At 41.5% G+C, this 22,583-nt stretch overlaps 1 protein-coding gene across 1 annotated transcript in view; it reads left to right on the top strand.

The window, feature by feature from the left end:
* The first annotated feature begins 491 nt into the window (after window positions 1-491).
* The window catches only part of LOC106613040 (semaphorin-4G), a 62,852-nt gene continuing 40,760 nt past the window's right edge, over window positions 492-22,583 (top strand). The window contains exons 1-2 of the mRNA XM_014214923.3: window positions 492-620; window positions 15,983-16,483. Coding sequence (XP_014070398.1) covers window positions 16,348-16,483 — 136 coding nt within the window. The 5' untranslated portion in view covers window positions 492-620; window positions 15,983-16,347. The remainder of the gene's footprint in view (window positions 621-15,982; window positions 16,484-22,583) is intronic.

The following is a 22,583-nucleotide window of genomic DNA, read 5'->3' as shown; positions in this document are numbered from 1 at the left end:
GTGCCAAAATTTATAAAAACATGTTTTCACTTTCTCATTATGGGGTATTGTGTGTAGATGGACGAGAAAAATGTTTTTTAATCAATTTTGATTTCAGGCTGTAACACAACAAAATGTGGAATAAATCAAAGGGTATGAATACTTTCTGAAGGCACTGTAAGTGCATAGTAGGCGTACAGCTAAGCTAAGGAAGGACACACTGCTGTTTTTTGTATTTCATTTACACAGACACCTTTCTGAATGATTATTGATCAAATTTACCCATTGATATCTTCATATTGTAGTTGTCAACTTGTAAATGTAATAGAAGAATGGAAAAAGCCAGAAAAAAATCAAGAACTACATGCTAACATTTACGGAACCTTATTGAATTAATTTGCTGATATTTTATAGCATCTGTCAAACTTAAGTTTTGTCATACTGACAGTTTTAGTTTATTCCTGAACATTCACGAAGAGGCGTGGTCACCTGTGACGAAGGTTCTACACCTCTTGTTTGTCAGGCTGCCACAGTTTGCTGTGGGTGAAAGTCCACTGTAGATTACAAACACACCGCATTGGGATTTTTTTTACACCGAACACCATATCCCGTCTCTTCAAGGAATCCCCCCATTATTTCAGGTAAAACAGAATGACTTTATCTCCATGTATTGCAGCTCTTTGTGACTGTAACAGTAATTTAGCTGCGTTTTGGATAGGTTACCTGGCGCGTTACAGTAGCCTACAGCATGACTTTACGGCAGATGCGGAAAAAGATCGAGACAATGGACAAATGACGATACTGGTGTTCAATAAAAAGTAGTAGGCTATACCTAACTGCATAGACGCTGACAGGAAATCAGTTGTTTTTCATTGATAGTCTATGCCTATGTAGAAATATTGGCTACTTGCAGCAAACGAACTCAAATCGATTACATGCTAGTTGATTTAGTATAGGCTAATCGCTTTTTATAGGAGCTCTGTTAGATTAATTTCCTGCCCTGTTGTCACAGAAAAGCGCGTTTGGGACTTCTGTCTAAATAACTGGTGAAAGGCTATCCACTCAAGACAGTTGATCATAATCAATTTAGTGTCTACCTGTTATTCTATTACCAAGACATGTATAGTGGAGTTTAAATGCCCATTCTGAGAGGCAAATAGACTAGCCGCCTATGTCAACCTGGTCTCAGAGCATTTCGTATTATTCTGTACCTAAATCCGAGATACTCCATTTAGTATATGTTACGTTTCATATGATATGTATTAATTTGTGGATATCCATCAACCATTTTGTAAGATATGTTACGAATTACAATTCATGTTATATGTTATAAATTTTCAAAATCACAATATGTTACGAATTTGAAAAACGTATGATATGTTACGAATTCTAGCTAGGTTGCTAACGTGATCTAGCTGGTTAACGTTAGCTAGGCTAGGAGTTAGGGTTATATTTAGGAGTTAGGTTAGGGGAAGGGTTAGCTAAATAGTTGCAAAGTAGCTAAAAGTAGTAAGTAGTTGAAAAGTTGCTAAAATGCTGAAGTTGGCCGTGATGAGATTCGAACTCGCAACCTTTGGGTTGCTAGATGTTTGAGTTCTACCTAAAAGGGTTAAGGTTTGGGGAAGAGTTAGCTAACATGCTACATAGTTGCAAAGTAGCTAAAAGCTATTAAGTAGTTGAAAAGTTGCTAAAATGCTAAAGTTGACCGTGATGAGATTCAAACTTGCAAATGTTGGGTTGCTAGACGTTTGCTTCATATGCCCACCCACGAGGCCAGATAACAGATTAGTGTTTCGTTCATTGGTGTTTATGGATTACAATGATTTGTGAGTCATAATCAGACAGCATTGTTAGCATGGGATACCAGGTAACCTAGCATGACAATCACATCAGAGCACCAGGGACCACAGGTAGATCACATTGATTCAGATTAAATGGACAGGGAGGACCTGATCCCAGCTCAGGACTCCTATTCTGAGACACTTGATACATAGGCCCCAGATCTAACATTACTGGATAGGTGACAGCAAGGTACCACTTCAAATGCATTCCCACCATTACAGTCATAGAAGATCAAGGATTAGGCCTACCTCAAGGAAGGGAGGAGGAGATTGTACATTTTGGAACAAGGTCCACTGTATCATCTAAAAACGCAGTGATGAGATTGGTAATGATCAGATCATTACTACACTCTTCCATACTGAAGGTATCAATGACATCAAGTGCAATCAATGCTACAATTTCCAATTTGATTGGAGAATGTGAAGTTAATAATGTTGGGTAATGACTCCATAAGTGTTTAACAAATCATTTATTCATTATAAGCAGTGCGTAAGTGGTCTTAAAGTTATTCTTTATTCTAGAGGAGGAATAAATCAAATCTAATGCATCTAATACTACGAATACCAGAGGTGTAGACTTTACAGTGAAATGCTTACTTACACGAGCCCGTTCCAAACAATGCAGAGTTAAAAAGTAAGACAAATATTTTCTAAATAAAAAGGAGATATTAACACAACAAAAACAAGGCCATATAATACAAGGAGTACCAGTACCGAGTCAGTATCTTGTCTTTTTTCTGTCTCTTCTGTTAGCTGCATTTCAATAACTTTAATTGATAATTCATACATCCTCTTTTGTGTTATCCTCTTTATGTTATACTGTAGAGACCATCAGTGTCATACACAGATTTGATCCTACTCTTTATTCCATTGAATAAAGGGAAACTATTATTAGTCAATGGTGTTATAGATTTGCATGTTCCAGCTGGGGGAGTGTATTGTGTGAGAGAAAAACAGTTCACATTCATTAAATTGTTCCCATATATTTTTCTTTTTCCAAAAACACTGTCTCTCTGGCTCTATGTAAATTCAATGGCATCGACTGTCATCTTTTTTTGTCTGTCTCTACACGTGTACACGAGCGCAGACGCAAGGATTTTATTTTAACTTTCAGAGAAGGAAGGATCATAAATGAAAAAGGATTATAGATAAGAGATGTAGAACTAATCAGGAAGGCTGGCACACACACACACACACACACACACACACACACACACACACACACACACACACACACACACACACACACACACACACACACACACACACACACACACACACACACACACACACACACACACACACACAAAGACTGTCTGTATAATATGGCTTTATACCAAGATGTGAAAGGGGGCTGGATATATTTGTCATTATAAGTTATCTATCCATCGTTGGTCCTTCATAAAGAGTTCATACATTCATGATAAAAGGCTTTATATTGAGATGTGAGCGAGGGCATCTTGGATGGAGCTGCCTTAGTTATCCAATCCGCTATATCCTCATTAGACAGAGCTCATTGACACACAGTAATTGCCTAATACTCTAAACTCGGTTTAGTGGATGAGTTCTAAGGAATCTCACAGTGGGTCATAGTCGGAACCTACTGTAAATGATGAGTCCCGTAAGCTAATCGCTAATACCCCATGGATAATGACTGTTGACCCACTCTGACAACCACTGGATTAGCGCGAGGGTAAGAGCCAGCATGGGGTATGTTTTGGGCTGGCAGACTGGCAAACAGGGCAAAGGGTGGATGGGATTATCTTCTGTAGAGAAGTGTAGATTTCTCACCCCTCCCTGATTTTTGCCTGTGGTTACATCATTGAGATTTATCAATGTATATATTTTTCTCATGAAGCAGTTTACAGGTCAGTAGCTCAGCATTATCCACACATCCTGCTGTGTGTGCAGCGTGCAAGTTTGTGTCTGCGCACACGTGTGCACTCAATAAATCTTTTTCATACACTTGACTGTCAGTAAACCTATAGTCCATGAGGAGTCAGAACTAAGACATTGTGTGCTTTATGGAGACTTCTTTACACTACCCTGTCTGTCCGTCCGTCTGATGATCCTGGCTCCCTCCAGACAGTGAGGAACTGATAAAGACGTTTTCTCCTCCTCTGTCACATCTTTAAGAGTTTTTTTGTTTGTTGACAGGCCATCTGAATGCAGGATGGCATTTCCATGTAAAAAGCCCCATGAGCACTAACATGTGAAGTTCATAGGAGCACATCAAATTTGGTGTTAAATGAAAGCTGAGTCTATGTTTTAGAGAAATTAAGATGTATACATTTTTAACAAATTTCCATCCTAAAAATTAGGAATAAGTAAAGGCTTTGATTTATGGTCAAACAGATGGAGAAGGGGTCTTAGAAGTTTGGACAATACAAATCTAATTTTATTGGTCACATATACATATTTAGCAGATGTTATTGCTGGTGTTGCGAAATGCTTGTGTTCCTAGCTCCAACAGTGCAGTAGTATCTAACAATACACACATCTAAATTGAAAATAATGGAATTAAGACATATTTTAATATTAGGTTGGGCAATGTCGGAGTGGTATTGACTAGAATACAGTATAATACAAATTAAATGAGTAAACATTATTAAAGTGACCATTGATTCCATGTCTATGTACAAAGGGCAGCAGCCTCTAAGGTGCACTGTTGAGTAACCGGGTGGTAGCCGGCTAGTGATGGCTATTTAACAGTCTGATGTCCTTGAGATGGAAGCTGTTTCTCAGTCTGTCGGTCCCAGCTTTGATGCACCTGTACTGACCTCGCCTTCTGGATGACAGCGGGGTGAACAGGCCGTGGCTCGGGTGGTTGATGATATTTTTGGCCTCCCTGTGACATCGGGTGCTGTAGGTGTCCTGGAGGGCAGGTAGTTTGCCCCCGGTGATGCGTTGGGCAGACTGCACAACACTCTGGAGAGCCATGCAGTTGTGGGCGGTGCAGTTGCCCTACTAGGTGGTGATACAGCCCGACAGGATGCTCTCAATTGTGCATCTGTAAAAGTTTGTGAGGGTCTAAGGGGCCAATACAAATTTCTTCAGCCTCCTTAGGTTGAAGAGGCACTGTTGGTCCTTCTTCACCTCCACTGTCTGTGTGGGTGGACCATTTCAGATTGTCAATGATGTGTACGCCGAGGAACTTGAAGCTTTCACCTTCTCTACACGCCCCCATCCCATCGATGTGGATGGGGGCGTGCTCCCTCTGCTGTATCCGGAAGTCCACGATCAGCTCCTTCAATTTGTTGACGTTGAGGGAGAGATTATTAACCTGACACCACCCTGCCCAGTCCCTCACCTCCTCATTGTAGGCTGTCTCGTCATTGTTGGTAATCAGGCCTACTACTGTTGTCGTTTGCAAACTTGATGATTGTGTTGGAGGCGTGCGTGGCCACACAGTCATGGGTCAACATGGAGTACAGAAGGGGGCTGAGCACAAACCATTGTGGGGACCCTGTGTTGAGGATCAGTATAGTGGAGGTGTTTTTTCCTACCTTCACCACCTGGGGGTGGCCCGTCAGGAAGTCCAGGACCCAGTTGCACAGGGCGGGGTTCATACCCAGGGCCCCAAGCTTAATTATGAACTTGGAGGGTACTATGGTGTTGAAGGCATAGCTATAGTTAATGAACATCATTCTTCCGTCTGGGCCGGCAGCCTTGCGAGGGTTAACACATTTTAAATGTCTTACTCAAATCTGCCACGGAGAATGAGAGCCCACAGTCCTTGGGAGCAGGCCGCGTCAGTGGCACTGTGTTATCCTCAAAGTGTGTAAAGAAGGTGTTTAGCTTGTCCAGGAGTAAGATGTTGGTGTCCGCGATGTGGCTGGTTTTCCCTTTGTAACACGTGATTGTCTGTAGACCCTGCCACAAACATCTTGTGTCAGAGACGTTGAATTGCGACTCCACTTTGTCTCTGTACTGACGTTTTGCCTGTTTGATTTCCTTATGGAGGGAATAACTACACAGTTGGTATTAGACCATATTCTCAGTCACCTTGCCATGGTTAAATGCCGGGATTTGCGCTTTGAGTTCTGCACGAATGCTTCCATCTATCCACGGTTTTTGATTTGGGTAGGTTTTAATAGTCACAGTGGGAACAGCATCCCCTATACGCTTCCTGATGAATTCAGTCACAGTGTCTGTGTATACGTCAATGTTATTCTCAGAGGCAACCTGGAACCACAGTACAGTAAAAAGGTAGAGTAGAGTATAGGTCAGTACAATACAGTACTTTAGAGTTTAGTACTTTACTGAACTGTACTGCACTATACTGTACTGAACTACACTGTACTGAACTGTGCTCTACTGTGATGTCCAACCTTGTGAAACATAGACCTCATTAATAAAACCGGAGCTCATTAGAATAATAGCCACTGTGTAGAATAATACCCAAACATGCTATGGAGGATATTACATTTTTCTACCTTTGTGTACCTATTCAGGATACATCACCATGAAGAGAATGACGTTCATAATTATGCATTTCTGTATAGTACAGATCAGGGACCCATGATGTCATTCTGTTACCATAATTCTGTTACAGGGTGTTAATCCACCTTACTTACTGTAGTTCAATAACCAAAATAGATTTTTTCAAACTTAAGGTGTCATGTCATAGTTGACACCCCGTTCTTTCTGCAGATATCTTTGAATCTTAGTTCGGATTAGATAAAAGTCCAATACAGCCGTTTTTGTTTAAATATCAAATTATTTCTGGGTAACAATCACCTTACTGTGATTTGTTTTTAATTAAAATGGTCAAAAATAAACAAATGGCTTCTTAGCAAAGAGCAATTTCTCAAGCAAGGACTGTCTGAGTGGGGAGGGAGTCTATTAACTAATTTACAGCCTGGTAATGTCACTAGACAGGCCAAAACTCCATCCCACCAAATTTCAGGCCGTCTTTTCAAACAGCTCTTACACCGTTTTTGAATTAAAATCACTTCCTGACTTGAGCGCCTTCAATTCGAATTGACCCCATCACTGGTTTGTTTAACTTTGCAATCAATGGTTTTTGTTTGGCTTTCATTTGAAGTGAAAAATCGGAGTCTCAGCGTCATTCTGTTAACGTGGAATTGCCCAGCAGCACTTTGTGATTGACTCAGCCTTCCCTCTGTTAAGATAAGAGCTCCTCATCTCTGACAAGCTGACTGATTGGAAACTTTAGGGAAATGATAACAATCAGACTCTCCCTGTGGCATTTTATGCACATTTCTTTGCACTATTTGAGAACTATAGCATAATATTATAGCCTTCTATCAGTGGAACTATGTATCTCTTCTAGTATGTTCTATTTCTATTCTGTGTGCCCCTGATCTACAGGTATGTTGCTCTATTTCTATGTTCTACACCTGCGGTCTACTGCTTACCTGATCCAGAGGTAGAGAGGTAGCTAGCTACAGCAACGCAATCTGTTGTCATGACAGCATTGTGGAGTGTTGTGATGTTTTCAGATACAGTACAGATGTCTAGAGTGAGATTCTGCAGGCTACTCTTGGACGTGTGAGTGAGAGAGAGTAAATGGGGGTAAGAGCGAGAGTTCCGGTGAGTTTGTTTAATGGAATGAGAGAGTGTGAATGTTTACACCAAAGAGAGACAACATTAGGAAGGCAAGGACTGAGGGTGTTTATAGCACTGTGTTTGCGTGTGCATTCATGCACCTGTTTGTGAAAAGTCTGCGACCTTGAGCAAAGCACTTAATCTTAATTGCTCCAGGGTTGCCGTGAATAATGGCAGACCCTGGCCATGACCGCACTCTCCGAGGGTGTCTCAGGGAGAGTTGGGATAGGACAAAAACATATTTCATATACACACGTGAATTAATACTAGTGGTCGACCGATTATGATTTTTCAACACCGATACCGATTAATCAGCCGCTTTTTTTATTTATTTGTAATAATGACAATTATAACAATACTGAATGAACACTTATTTTAACTTAATATAATACATCAATAAAATCAATTAAGCCTCAAATAAATAATGAAACATGTTCAATTTGGTTTAAATAATGCAAAAACAAAGTGTTGGCACATATTGCACTTTTATTTTCTTCTCCGTGTAAGAAAGCTAACGTTTAAGTTCCTTGCTCAGAACATGAGAACATATGAAAGCTGGTGGTTCCTTTTAACATGAGTCTTCAATATTCCCAGTTAAGAAGTTTTAGGTTGTAGTTAATATAGGAATTATAGGACTATTTCTCTATACGATTTGTATTTCATATACCTTTTGACTATTGGATGTTCTTATAGGCACTTTAGTATTGCCAGTGTAACAGTATAGCTTCCGTCCCTCTCCTCGCTCCTACCTGGGCTCGAACCAGGAACACATCGACAACAGCCACCCTCGAAGCAGCGTTACCCATGCAGAGCAAGTGAAACAACTACCCCAAGTCTCAGGGCAAGTGACGTTTGAAACGCTATTAGAGCGCACCCCGCTAACTAGCTAGCCATTTCACATCGGTTACACAAGCCTAGGCTTGAAGTCATAAACAGCGCAATGCTTGAAGCACAGCGAAGAGTCGCTGGCAAAACGCACTAAAGTTCTGTTTGAATGAATGCTTACGAGCCTGCTGCTGCCTACCACCGCTCAGTCAGACTGCTCTATTAAATCATAGACTTAATTATAATATAATAACACACAGAAATACGAGCCTTAGGTCATTAATATGGTCGAATCCGGAAACTATCATCTCGAAAACAAAACATATTTCCTTTCAGTGAAATATGGAACCGTTCCGTATTTTATCTAACGGGTGGCATCCCTAAGTCTAAATATTCCTGTTACATTACACAACCTTCAATGTTATGTAATAATTATGTAAAGTTCTGGCAAATTAGTTCGCAACGAGCCAGGCGGCCCAAACTGATGCAAATACCCTGACTCTGCGTGCAATGAACGCAAGAGAAGTGACACAATTTCACCTGGTTAATATTGCTTGCTAACCTGGATTTCTTTTAGCTAAATATGCAGATTTAAAAATATATACTTCTGTGTATTGATTTTAAGAAAGGCATTGATGTTTTTGGTTAGGTACAGTCGTGCAATGATTGTGCTTTTTTCGCAAATGCGCTTTTGTTAAATCATCCCCCGTTTGGCGAAGTCGGCTGTCTTTGTTAGGAAGAAATAGTCTTCACAGTTCGCAACGAGCCAGGCGGCCCAAACTGCCGCATATACCCTGACTCTGCTGCAAGAAAAGTGACACATTTTCCCTAGTTAAAAGAAATTCATGTTAGCAGGCAATATTAACTAAATATGAAGGTTTAAAAATATGTACTTGTGTATTGATTTTAAGAAAGACATTGATGTTAATGGTTAGGTACACGTTGGAGCAACGTGTACCTAAGCGATTATATGCAACGCAGGACAGACTAGATAAACTAGTAATGTCATCAACCATGTGTAGTTAGCTAGTGATTATGATTGATTGATTTGTTTTTTATAAGATAAGTTTAATGCTAGCTAGCAACTTACCTTGGCTTCTTACTGCATTCGCGTAACAGGCAGGCTCCTCGTGGAGTGCAATGTAAAGCAGGTGGTTAGAGCGTTGGACTAGTTAACCGTAAGGTTGCAACATTGAATCTCCGAGCTGACAAGGTAAAAATCTGTCGTTCTGCCCCTGAACAAGGCAGTTAACCCACCGTTCCTAGGCCGTCATTGAAAATAAGAAAATCGGCGTCCAAAAATAACGATTTGCGATTGTTATGAAAACTTGAAATCGGCCCTAATTAATCGGCCATTCCGATTAACCGGTCGACCTCTAATTAATACACACTTGTATGTGTGAAATGGGACAAATATAAGCACCCACCAAATTATGCTTATTATTATTATTATTGTGAGAGAGTATATAGTAGTGTGTGTGTGTGTGTGATGGAGAAGGGCGGTTCCACTCCAGTGTATAAATAGTTTTGGTATATCAGATTGTTCTGGCAAATCTCACATTGAAACTTCATTGGAAGGAAGGATGTTATGACATGCTTTTTACATTTGTATTACAAACCATTTTTGGGGTAAATAATGATGAAAGTGGACATTTTAGGCCATTTTTAGACCTATACCTGAGACAGACATCTTAATTTTTTTTAACCTTTATTTAAACAGGGAGTCACATTTACAATAAAAACAGAATAATAAAACATACACGTGTATAAAACAATATAATCAATAACGTAAACTTCCTGCATGGCACCAGCACATGTAACTGCAGTGAACTCTGCAGATTGTTCCACAAATTAGGGGCAAAAAACAAACTGCAGATTTTCCCACATATGTAGAGACAGACGGGATCTCTAGTGTTATCCATTCCTGAGAACGGGTCTGGGAACTTAATTAATGAAGTTACATACGGAGGCAGTTTCTGTAAGATTGCTTTGTAATTAAATAAAAGAGAGAATGCAGCTCTCTTACAGACAGAGAGGTCCATCCCACATTTTTATACAGACTACAATGATGAGTCCTAAAATTGTCCCCTGTGATAAAACATATTGCGGAATGATAGACTGCGTCCAAGGGTTTCAAAACAGAGGTTGCCGAATGCATGTAAACAATATCACCAAAATCCAACACAGGGAGAAGCGTTGTTTGAACAATCTTTCTCCTATTTTCAATACTGGGGCATGATTTATTTCGATATAAAAAAACAATCTTAGCTTCTTAGTCAGATTTTATATATGCGTTATTAAGGAAAACTTGTCATCAATCTTTCAAATCACATTTTATTGGTTACATACACATGGCCAGTGATATGAGTCTCTATGTACGCAACAGCCTCTCTGAGTTAGTGATTGCTGTTTTTCAGTCTCTCTGTCCCAGATTTGATGCACCTGTACTGACCTTGCCTTCTGGATGGTAGTGGGGTGAACAGGCAGTGGTTTGGGTGGTTGTTGTCCTTGATGATCTTTTTGGCCTTCCTGTGACATTGGGTGCTGTAGGTGTCTGGGAGGGCAGGTAATTTGCCCCCGGTGATGCGTTGTGCAGACCGCACCACCCTCCTGGAGAGCCTTGCGGTTGAGGGTGGTGCAGTTGCCGTACCAGGCGGTGATACAGCCTGACAGGATGTTCTCGATTGTGCATCTGTAAAAGTTTGTCAGGGTTTTAGGTGACAAGCCATATTTCTTCAGCCTCCTGAGGTTGAAGAGGCGCTGTTGCGCCTTCTTCACCACACTGTCTGTGTGAGTGGACCATTTCAGTTGGTCTGTGATGTGTATGCCGAGGAACTTAACTTTCCACCTTCTCCACTACTGTTCTTTCGATGTGGATAGGGCGGTGCTCCCTCTGCTGTTTCCTGAAGTCCACGATCATCTCGTTTGTATTGTTGACACCCAGGTACTTATATTGAGAAACTAGCTCAATTTGGGCTCCATTTGTATCGCAAATATGCAGGTCCTCAGGGTCAACATTTTGTGACCTAGAGAACAGCATGAGCTTGGTTTTACTTGTATTTAACACAGATTTAAGAACTGTAAGTGATTTCTGAATTGAATCAAAGTCATGCTGAAGTTCACAAATGGCCTGCTGCACCGAGGTTGCACAGGAATACAAAACTGTGTCATCTGCATAGAGATGAATGTTACAAGTATTAACAGTGTTTCCTATATCATTAATATACAAGGTGAACAATAATGGACCCAAAATCAAACCCTGAGGAACACCTTTTGTCAAGATGGCCTGACTTCTGTCGCTAAGATAATTCTGAAACCATAAAAAGACTGTATATCCCAGGCCTATTTTTGATAACATCTTCAGCAAAACAGAATGATCAACAGTGTCGAACGCCTTTGACAGGTTAATAAACAAGGCAACACAGCTCTTTTAGCATCCAAGGCATTGTCAAGATCATTAACAACTTGCGTGGTTGCTGTGGTACTACTATACCCAGGCCTAAACCCTGATTGGTTTATTTTAAAAATAGAATATTCAGATAAAAAGGAACAAAGTTGTACATTAACCAAGGATTCAAGAATCTTAGCTAAAGAAGGTAGTCTTAAAATGGTGTCATTACACTCCTTACATTGTGCTCTAACATAAGGAGTATGTCTAGATTCTGAAATATACATTTACACAAATATATTCAACTTTTAACATTTATTAATATCTCGATAGTACTCTTTTAAATGTTTTTCATTTTAGGACATATCGCTTGCAACAATATAGAACTACATCACATTCCCAGTGAGCTCTCTGCTAATTCGGAAGGTATCATACATTTTATGAGCACCACCAACACAGTGAATGAGAAAATGGATTCAAAGGGAACTCCCTCTGCTGGTGATTTACTGAATGTGCAATCCTAAAGGAGGACTGGGATTGGCTAATGACCTATAATGTCAATTGCTATGTATAAAATGGCTCATATCATTAAAAGTACCAGAGAGCCCACTCTGGAAATGGTACGTGTTTGAAGAGTATATTGTTCCAAACAATATATCTAAAAACATGCTAAATCAAAAGGCTACTTTTGAGATCTTTTTTTATTTTTATGTACAGCACACTATATGGAGTATAATGACTCCAAGATATTGTCTGTATCAGGGCTATAAATAAAAGATTGGTAGCACTGGTGCTCACAACTTTAAAAAGTTAGGAATACCACATGAAATGTAGGTGCACTCGCCTATATTGGTCCTACATGAATTCAAGCTACTTTTGAAGCACATGTTGTACCCTAGAATATAACATGTAAAACTGTAAATACGTTAGTTTATTATAAAAGTTCAAATGTTGCTACAAATACCTGCCATTGAAATTAAAGTCCTTTGTGGAGTATTAGGTTTCTACATTGTGTAAAATAACTATTTTTCCTATTGAAATGCATTACATAAAATATTCTACACTGTTTCTTTAAAAAAGTCAAGTTTGTGATGACAACATGCAAGAGACCTGTCATTCATTCATTGCTATGACCATTGATCTCCTGAAGAAGCTATCCCTTTTCCTTTCTTTCTCTCCCCCCCAAATACACTGGTGAAGTTACCAGGTTGTTAGCTATCCAATGAGGTAACATGACTAAACAAAGAATAAACAAATGGTTAACAATGTCGACATGTAAGTAGTTTTAGAAGGCCCACAACATGGTTTATGAATGTAAAATGCCATCCCGGCAATCCGTTATAGGAAGAAAAATAATAGTGCCGTAATATGTGTCAGATCATTTGATCTGGTTGGTCTGGAAGCAGGCCGTTATTGCTGTAGTAATGGTGCAACCGTGACACTAACCAGTCTTCACTAGCTTGTTTCTCTAGGGAACTTGGAAACAACAGTACAGTGAAACCTTATCATTAGAACAATTATTATCTGGGAGGTTCTTTTCATAGGTCGCACAGTGCTCCCAAAATAAAATTTGCACAACAAAATGTTTTGTCGCACTTTAGAGCCCTGGGCCCAGTTTCACAAAAGTGTCTTAAGGCTAAATTCATCATTTAGCTCAATGGTTATCACGATTAACTTAGCCTTAAGATGCATTTGGGAAGCTGGGCCCTGGTCTGTATAATGTACGGTTCTTGGCTCATAGGCTCTTACAGGAGGCATGTATAGGTCTAAAAAGGGCCACTTTCATTATGATTATTTTCTGATTAAAAAAAAACTGTAAATAGCATGTCAAAAATCCTTCCTCCCAATGACGTTTCTTTGAGAATTGCCAGAACGATCTGAGATACCAAAACTATTTTCAGCCTACACTGGCATGGAATCGCCCAGAGACAGCAAGAGAGACAGAAATAGGGAAAGATAAGCACCCTGCTAAATCAGATGAAACCGGGTGAGCCTTGCTCCACAGGAGGTCTACAAGTGTTTTTACAGCATGTAATTCCTTATGACCTAAAGCCATAGAACTGAAGAGAGCTAAAGGGGAAGCTAGAGACTTGCTCTATGTTATGCTGCACCCATCAAACTACTTTTCCATCTGTCCTCTCTTAGCTTACAGACTGATAGAATAAGAGATCTCCCCTTCTACTATAGTGGGCAGCAGGATCATTCTATTACTCTCTTTCTGTCCTCTCTCTCTCTCTCTCTGACTCTACGTTCTTTCTCTCCACACAACAGAAACGTTTCTCCCTCTGTCCCTCTCTCATTCCTCTGCAGCCTGTAGAAGCACGTGTAGATAGCTGTCATTCCTCCGTCTCATCAACCAATGTGAATGTTATCTCTCCTTTTCTCTGTGGATTTTAGTGCTTTAACGCTCACACTAATTTCATGCTTCTGGATTTCGATTGCTTTCCATCGCTATCTTATCTGTAAGTGTTTACTTGGTTTATTATACATATTACACAGTGATGGGTTGACGAATACACATGCAATTGATACAGTTATAATGTAATAGTAATGATTGCTGTGGTTATGATAATGATTGTTGAATATTTCAATGTGTGTTACTGATATTCTGTCTGTTGGAGTTATAAAATATATCTAACATAGATCAGACTTACAGTACCAGTCAAAAGCTTGGACACACCTACTCATGCAAGGGTTTTTCTTTATTTGTACTATTTTCTACATTGTAGAATAATAGTGAAGATATCAATACTATTAAATAACACATATGGAATCATGTAGTAACCAAAAAAGTGTTAAACAAATGAAACTATATTTTATATTTAAGATTCTTCAAAGTAGCCACCCTTTGCCTTGATGACAGCTTTGCACACTTGCCATTTTCTCAACCAACCTCATTTCATTTTACATTTCATTTACATTTCAGTCATTTAGCTGACGCTCTTATCCAGAGCGACTTACAGTAGTGAATGCATACATTTCATACAATTTTTTTATTTAGTCACCTGGAATGAATTTCAATTAACAGGTGTGCCTTATTTAATGTTAGTTTATGGAATTGGTTTCCTTCTTAATGCGTTTGAGCCTATCAGTTGTGTTGTGACAAGGTAGGGGTGGTATACAGAAGATAGCCTTATTTGGTAAAAAACCAAGTCCATATTATGGCAAGAACGGCTCAAATAAGTAGAGAGAAACGACAGCCTATTATTACTTTACGATATGAAGGTCAGTCAATCAGGAACATTTCAAGAACTTTGAAAACTTCAAGTGCAGTCGCAAAAACCATCAAGCTCTATGATGAAACTGGCTCTCATGAGGACCGCCACAGGAAAGGATAGCCCAGAGTTGACTCTGCTGCAGAGGATAAGTGATTAGAGTTAGCTGCACCTCAGTTTGCAGCCCAAGTAAGTGCTTCATAGAGTTCAAGTACCAGACACATCTCAACATCAACCTTTCAGAGGATACTGCGTGAATCAGGCCTTTGTGGTGGAATTGCTGCAAAGAAACCACTACTAAAAGACACCAATAGAAGAAGAGACTTGCTTTGGCCAAGATACATGAGCAGTGGACATTAGACCGGTGGAAATCTGTCCTTTGGTCTGAAGAGCTTTTTGGTTCCAACTGCCGTGTCTTTGTGAGACGCAGAGTAGGTGAACGGATGATCTCCGCATGTGTGGTTCCCACGGTGAAGCATGGAGGAGGAGGTGTGATGGTGTGGGGCTGCTTTGTTGGTGACACTGTCTGTGATTTATTTCGAATTCAAGGTACAATTAACCAGCATGGCTACAACAGCATTCTGCAGCGATACGCCATCCTGTCTTGTTTGCGCTTATTGGGACTATTATTTGGTTTGCAACAGGACAATGACCCAACACACCTCCAGGTTGTTTAAGGGCTATTTGACCAAGAAGGAGAGTGATGGATTACTGCATCAGATGACCTGGCCTCCACATTCTCCCGACCTCAACCCAATTGAGATGGTTTTGGATGAGTTGGACCGCAGAGTGAAGGAAAAGCAGCCAACAAGTGCTCAGCATATGTGGGAACTCCGTCAAGACTGTTGGAAAAGCATTCCAGTTGAAGCTGGTTGAGAGAATGCCAAGAGTGTGCAAAACTGTCAACATGGCAAAGGGTGGCTACTTTGAAGAATCTCAAATTATAAAATATGTTTTGATTTATTTAACACTTTTTTTGTTACATGATTCCATGTGTTATTTCATAGTTGTGGTGTCTTCAATATTATTCAACAATGTAGAAAATAGTACAAATAAAGAAACTCTCGAATGAGTAGGTGTGTCCAAACATTTGACTGGTACTGTATGTGTATATGATATTGGATAAGTCTAACAGTTATCTTGTTGTTGTGTTTTCTCTATAGATGGAACCTGCAGCAAGGAGATGACCCAGCTGGTTCAGGCTTCAGCACAGAGCGAGAGAGACTTCCAGTGTCTGTTGGCGTGTGTGTGCTAGAGAGTATATATGTGTGTGTGTGTGTCTGCCGAGAAGAGAGTAGACTGCCTTCCAGCGGTGTGTGTGGGAGCGATCGTGTTTCTTTGCTTGAGTTGGTGTGAGTGTGTGAGTTCTTTACTCTAAATAGTAGGAGAATGGCAGCTCGCTAGTGTGTGTTTATGTGAATGCATGTGCATGAGTGTGTGTTTTCCCGAGTGAGTGTGTTGTGTTTCCTCCTCTCTGAGGAGTAGTAGGAGGGCAGCTCTCTCCCTCTGGCTGGGTGTGTGTGTGGAGATGGCAGTGTGTGTGTGTGCTACCCTGCCCGCACTGCTCCTCCTCCTGAGCTACGGTGTGTGTGTGACGGTGGGATACCCATTCAGACCCCCCATAGACCTGGATGTCACCCCCAGAATCACCATAACTACCAGCGGTAAGCACACACACCCACCTCAGACGCATAGAAGGAAACAATATTGTTTTGGAACCCCCCACATCCCTTCTCTTTCTCTCTCTCTCTCTCTCTCTCTCACCCTCTCTCTCATTAATCTGGGGAGGGAGAGAGAGCTACACTCATCTGACCAAACTGGGAGAGGTGTACTCTATCAAACCTTTGTGGGTTTATAAGAGAACAACTGTGACTATAACTTAGACTTATCTCGTCTCCTCCTCTCAGTCTCAGGATGTTTTCGATTTTTCAGCCTAATGTACTCTGGGATAATGACGATGGATTTGATCTTTCTGTATTAGAAAGAGGCCGTTTTTATGGGCTCATGAACAATTGTGCTATTTTGTGTATTTGTTTTTAGCTGATCTTAACTTTTTTTGCACATAATGTTTCTGCCATCCTATGACCGAAAAGAGCTTCTGGACATGAGAACAGATATCACTAACCTTGATTTGGACAGGGACACTTCTACTTCAATGAGTAGGAGGCAAAATACATATAGATTTTTCCGGGCAAGGCCCAAATCCCGACACTCGAAGAAGGAGATGGCGCTATAGAGGCCGGCGCGCGGACACCCTGATGAGATATGGTGGCGAGTGAATAAATCGCCTCTATTCCCTGTTATATTGGCGAATGTGCAATCACTTGAGAATAAACTAGACAAATTCCGTTCAAGACTATCCTATCAATGGGACATTAAGAACTGTAATATACTATGCTTCTCAGAGTCATGGCTGAACAAGGACATGCATAATATACATGTTGGCAGGACAGAATGAGAGTGGTAAGGTTGGGGGGGGTGTCTCTTTGTTAACAACAATTGGTGAGCAATCTTTAATATTAAGGAAGTCTCAAGGTTCTGCTCGCCTGAGTTAGAGTACATGGGATTCACAACCAACCGACGTGCTGGCTGGTCAACATGAAAATACTTTGTCTTTATTTTGTGTGTAACCCAAGTTTTAGCAAGAGATTCCAGCATCTAAATGTGACATCTAGTTTATTATTCATGAGTTGACCAAAAACACTAACCAGAGCGGAGAAAAACAGACAACTTTTAGGGTCGCGGACAAAGCCACCGCAAACAGTATAGCAGAGCTGACTGACACGTTCTGTGTTTGGTGAAGTTACAAAGTGATGACAGAAAAGTTGATCAATATAATTGACGAGAAATTAAATATATTTTCCACCACCCTTGTTACAATTGAAACTAAGTTGGATGTTAATGTGAAGAGAATCGAGGAAGCAGAGAAGCGCATTTCCACCGGTGAGGACTCCGCCACCTTGCTAACTGTATGCGTTACAACACTGGCGAAAACGGTGGAAAAACGGACTGAAACGTTGTCTACTTTTAAGAACAGAAGTCGCAGAGGCAATATTAACATTTCAAATCTGAGAGAAGGAACCAAAGGGGTCAGTCCGATCCAATTATTTTGTACATGGCTACCAACTCTGCTTGGCTTGGAGACGAAAAAGGGCATCATGAAAGTTGACTGAGGGCACCATGGTCCCGGGCAGGTGAGAGGAGACCAACCGAGGTCTGTCTACATTAAACTTCACAACTACACCGATAAAGAGACAATCCTGTCAGTGGCAAAAACAAAATCCACTCTAATACGAGGGCGTTGGGATTTCTTTCCAACAAGACCTCTCTGCCAGTGTACGGGCAAAACGCCGGGGCTTCAACGGAATCTGTGAGGAGCTGATAAGCAAGAGGATTCGGGTCTCCATGATATTCCCGGCAACCTTAAGCCTGATACAAAAGTGGCAGCTTATGACATTTGAATCACCAGAAGATGTACTCTGGCATAATATGTGAGTAGCCTACCACCTCCTATTGACTCAAATTAAATTTGGTCGATGAACCATCACCAGGTAGTCTAATTGACAATGCTATAGAATATTTACTATTCTCATTTGGTTTAAATCAACCTGCCTCTAAAGTAGGCCTACATGCCGGGGGATGCTTGGGAACATATAGCCCACACCTTTTTATTTCTGAATCGGTCAGTGACGCAGGGGCAGGCATGCATGTTAGGGAGCGGACACACTACAGTCAAATGGATATAAAGCACTCACTAAAAACTGAAGGAAATGACAGTCATGACTCATGATGTAATGTCGTGAAGTATACTGTACGACTACGCACTTCAACTGGATATGATTTGTTGGCGAAATAGCCTAACGGTGACTATTGCATTCTGGTCACATGCTTCATGTCATTCAAACGGGACGATATAGGCTAACTGCATATACAGTACCAGTCAAAAGTTTTGACACCTACTCATTCAAGGGTGTTTCTTTATTTTTACTCTTTTCTACATTGTAGAATAATAGTAGACTTCAACTATGAAGTAACACATGGAATCATGTAGTAAACAAAAAAGTGTGCAACAAATCAAAATATATTTTATATTTGAGATTCTTTAAAGTAGGACTGGGAAGTATGAGATTCAGAAAGGCTGTTTAAAACACCCAACCACCTCTTTTAATCAAATCAAACTTTATTTGTCACATGCGCCGAATACAACAAGTGTAGACCTTACAGTGAAATGCTTACTTACAAGCCCTTAACCAACAGTGCAGTTCAAGAAGAGTTTAGAAAATATTTACCAAATTAACTAAAGTAAAAAATGAAAAGTAACACAATAAAATAACAACGAGGCTATATACAGGGGGTACGGGTACAGGGTCAGTTTGCGGGGCTACAGGTTAGTCGAGGTAATTTGTACATGTAGGTAGGGGTGAAGTGACTATGCATAGATAATAAACAGTTAGTAGCAGCAATGTACAAAACAAATGGGGGGTCAATGTAAATAGTCCGGTGGCCATTTTATTAATTGTTCAGCAGTTTTATGGCTTGGGGGTAGAAGCTGTTAAGGAGCCTTTTGGTCCGCTTGTTTTGCGGTAGCAGAGAAAACAGGCTATGACTTGGCTGACTGGAGTCTCTGACAATTTTATGGGCTTTTCTCTGACACCGCTTATTATATAGGTTCTGGATGGCCCCAGTGATGTACTGGGCCGTATGCATTACCCTCTGTAGCGCCTTACGGTCAGATGCTGAGCAGTTGTCATACCAGGCGGTAATGCAACCGGTCAGGATGCTTTCAATTGTGCAGCTGTAGAACTTTTTGAAGATCTGCCAAATCTTTTCAGTCTCCTGAGTGGGAAAAGGTTTTGTCGTGCCCTCTTCACGACTGTCTTGGTGTGTTTGGACCATGATAGTTCGTCGGTGATATGGACACCAAGGAACTTGAAACTCTCGACCCGCTCCACTACAGCCCCGTCGATGTCAATGGGGGCCTGTTCGGCCCGCTTTTTCCTGTAGTCCACGATCAGCTCCTTTGTCTTGCTCACATTGAGGGAGAGGTTGTTGTCCTGGCACCACACTGCCAGTTCTCTGACCTCCTTCCTATAGGCTGTCTCATCGTTGTTGGTGATCAGGCCTACCACTGTTGTGTCGTCAGTAAACTTAATGATGGTGTTGGAGTCATGTTAGGCCACGCAGTCGTGGGTGAACAGGGAGTACACAAGGGGACTAAGTACACACCCCTGAGGGGCCCCAGTGTTGAGGATCAGTGGGGCAGATGGGTTGTTGCCTACCCTTACCACCTGGGGGTGGCCCGTCAGGAAGTCCAGGATCCAGTTGCAGAGGGAGGTGTTTAGTCCCAGGGTCCTTAGCTTAGTGGTGAGCTTCGTGGGCACTATGGTGTTGAACGCTGAGCTGTAGTCAATGAATAGCATTCTTACATAGGTGTTCCTTTTGTCCAGGTGGGAAAGGGCAGTGTGTAGTGTGATCGAGATTGTGTCATCTGTGGATCTGTTGGGGCGGTATGCGAATTGGAGTTGGTCTAGGGTATCCGGGAGGATGCTGTTGATGTGAGCCATGACCAGCCTTTCAAAGCACTTCATGGCTACCGACATGAGTGCTACGGGGCGGTAATCATTTAGGTAGGTTACCTTCGCTTCCTTGGACACACGGACTATGGTGGTCTGCTTGCACCCCACTCCTCCGCTCTCTCCACTGGCTTCCAGTTGAAGCTCGCATCCGCTACAAGACCATGGTGCTTGCCTACGGAGCTGTGAGGGGAACGGCACCTCCGTACCTTCAGGCTCTGATCAGGCCCTACACCCAAACAAGGGCACTGCGTTCATCCACCTCTGGCCTGCTCGCCTCCCTTCCTCTGAGGAAGCACAGTTCCCGCTCAGCCCAGTCAAAACTGTTCGCTGCTCTGGCACCCCAATGGTGGAACAAGCTCCCTCACGACGCCAGGACAGCGGAGTCAATCACCACCTTCCGGAGACACCTGAAACCCCACCTCTTTAAGGAATACCTAGGATAGGATAAAGTAATCCTTCTAACCCCCCCCCCCCCCCCTTAAAAGATTTAGATGCACTATTGCAAAGTGGTTGTTCCACTGGATATCATAAGGTGAATGCACCAATTTGTAAGTCGCTCTGGATAAGAGCGTCTGCTAAATGACTTAAATGTAAATGCTTGAAACATGTAGGTATTACAGACTCGGTCAGGGACAGGTTGAAAATGTCAGTGAAGACACTTGCCAGTTGGTCCGCACATGCTTTGAGTACACATCCTGGTAATCCGTCTGGCCCTGCGGATTTGTGAATGTTGACCTGTTTAAAGGTCTTGCTCACATCAGCTACCGAGAGCGTCATCACCCAATCATCCAGAACAGCTAGTGCCCTCGTGCATGCTTCAGTGTTGCTTGCCTCGAAGCGAGCGTAAAAGGCAATTAGCTCGTCTGGTAGCTCGCTTCACAGGACAGCTCGCGTCTGGGTTTCCCTTTTTCGTCTGTAATAGATTTCAAGCCCTGACACATCTGAGGAGTGTCAGAGCTGGTGTAGTAGGATTCAATCTTAATCCTGTATTGACTCTTTGCTTGTTTGATGGTTCGTCTGAGGGTGTAGCGGGATTTCTTATAAGAGTCCGGATTAGTGTCCCGCTCCTTGAAAGCGGCAGCTCTAGCTTTTAGCTCGATGCGGATGTTGCCTGTAATACATGGCTTCTGGGTGGGATATGTACATACGGTCACTGTGGGGACAACATCATCGATGCACTTATTGATGAAGCCGATGACCGGTGGTATACTCCTCAATGCCATTGGATGAATCCCAGATCATATTTCAGTCTGTGCTAGCTTTGCACACTCTTGGCATTCTCTCAACCAGCTTCATGACGTAGTCACTTGGAATGCATTTCAATTAACAGGTGTGCCTTGTTAATGAGTTGGACCGCAGAGTGAAAGAAAAGCAGCCAACAAGTGCTCAGCATATGTGGGAACTTCAAGACTGTTGGAAAAGCATTCCAGGTGAAGCTGGTTCAGAGAATGCCAAGAGTGTGCAAAGTTGTCATTAAGGCAAATGGTGGCTACTTTGAAGAATCTAAAATATTAAATATATTTTTATTTGTTTAACATTCTTTTGGTTACTACATGATTCCATATGTGTTATTTCATAGTTTTGATGTCTTCATTATTATTCTATATTGTAGAACATTTTTAATATAAAGAAAATGAGTGAATGAGTAGGTGTGTCCAAACCTTTGACTGGTACTGTTAATGTTTTGTTTGGATGAAAAATATATTTAACTATTCATAGATCCGATTTATTTTGGTTCAACGTATGATGCTACTTTTATGTTGAAGTGGGGTTTGTGGGTGCGCTCGTCTCTATGCCCGTCGGGGCGGCCGGCCGGGCGCCGTCTTTCTCATCCCTGGAGAATCCCTTTGGACCCAGGGGGCAGGGGCCTCAGCCGACCAACGGCTCGAGGCGGGTGGGGTCGAGCGCACCCATGGTCAACAGTAGCCGATTGTACGGGTCGATTTTGTTTGGATTTTTAGATTGATTGGGTGTCTGTCCGCTCTCAGGATAAAGGTTCCAAAGACCCCGCTCTTTTTTTTTTTTTTTTTTACTCCCCATGAATGGTTCAATTTATTAGGACTATGTTTTTTATGTTGGAGCTGAGAGCTCAGAGGGATAAAATTACTTGAGTGGTCGGACGACAATCATAATATGGGCCGAATAATTAAGGTTGATAGATTAATGAGCCACTATAGACTCGCCCTGG

Source organism: Salmo salar, chromosome 01 (genome assembly GCF_965601325.2).
Source record: "Salmo salar chromosome 01, fSalSal1, whole genome shotgun sequence".
NCBI classification, from domain to species: Eukaryota; Metazoa; Chordata; class Actinopteri; order Salmoniformes; family Salmonidae; genus Salmo; species Salmo salar.
Note: the sequence above shows the minus strand (reverse complement) of the source record. Positions and strands in the feature narration are given on the sequence as shown.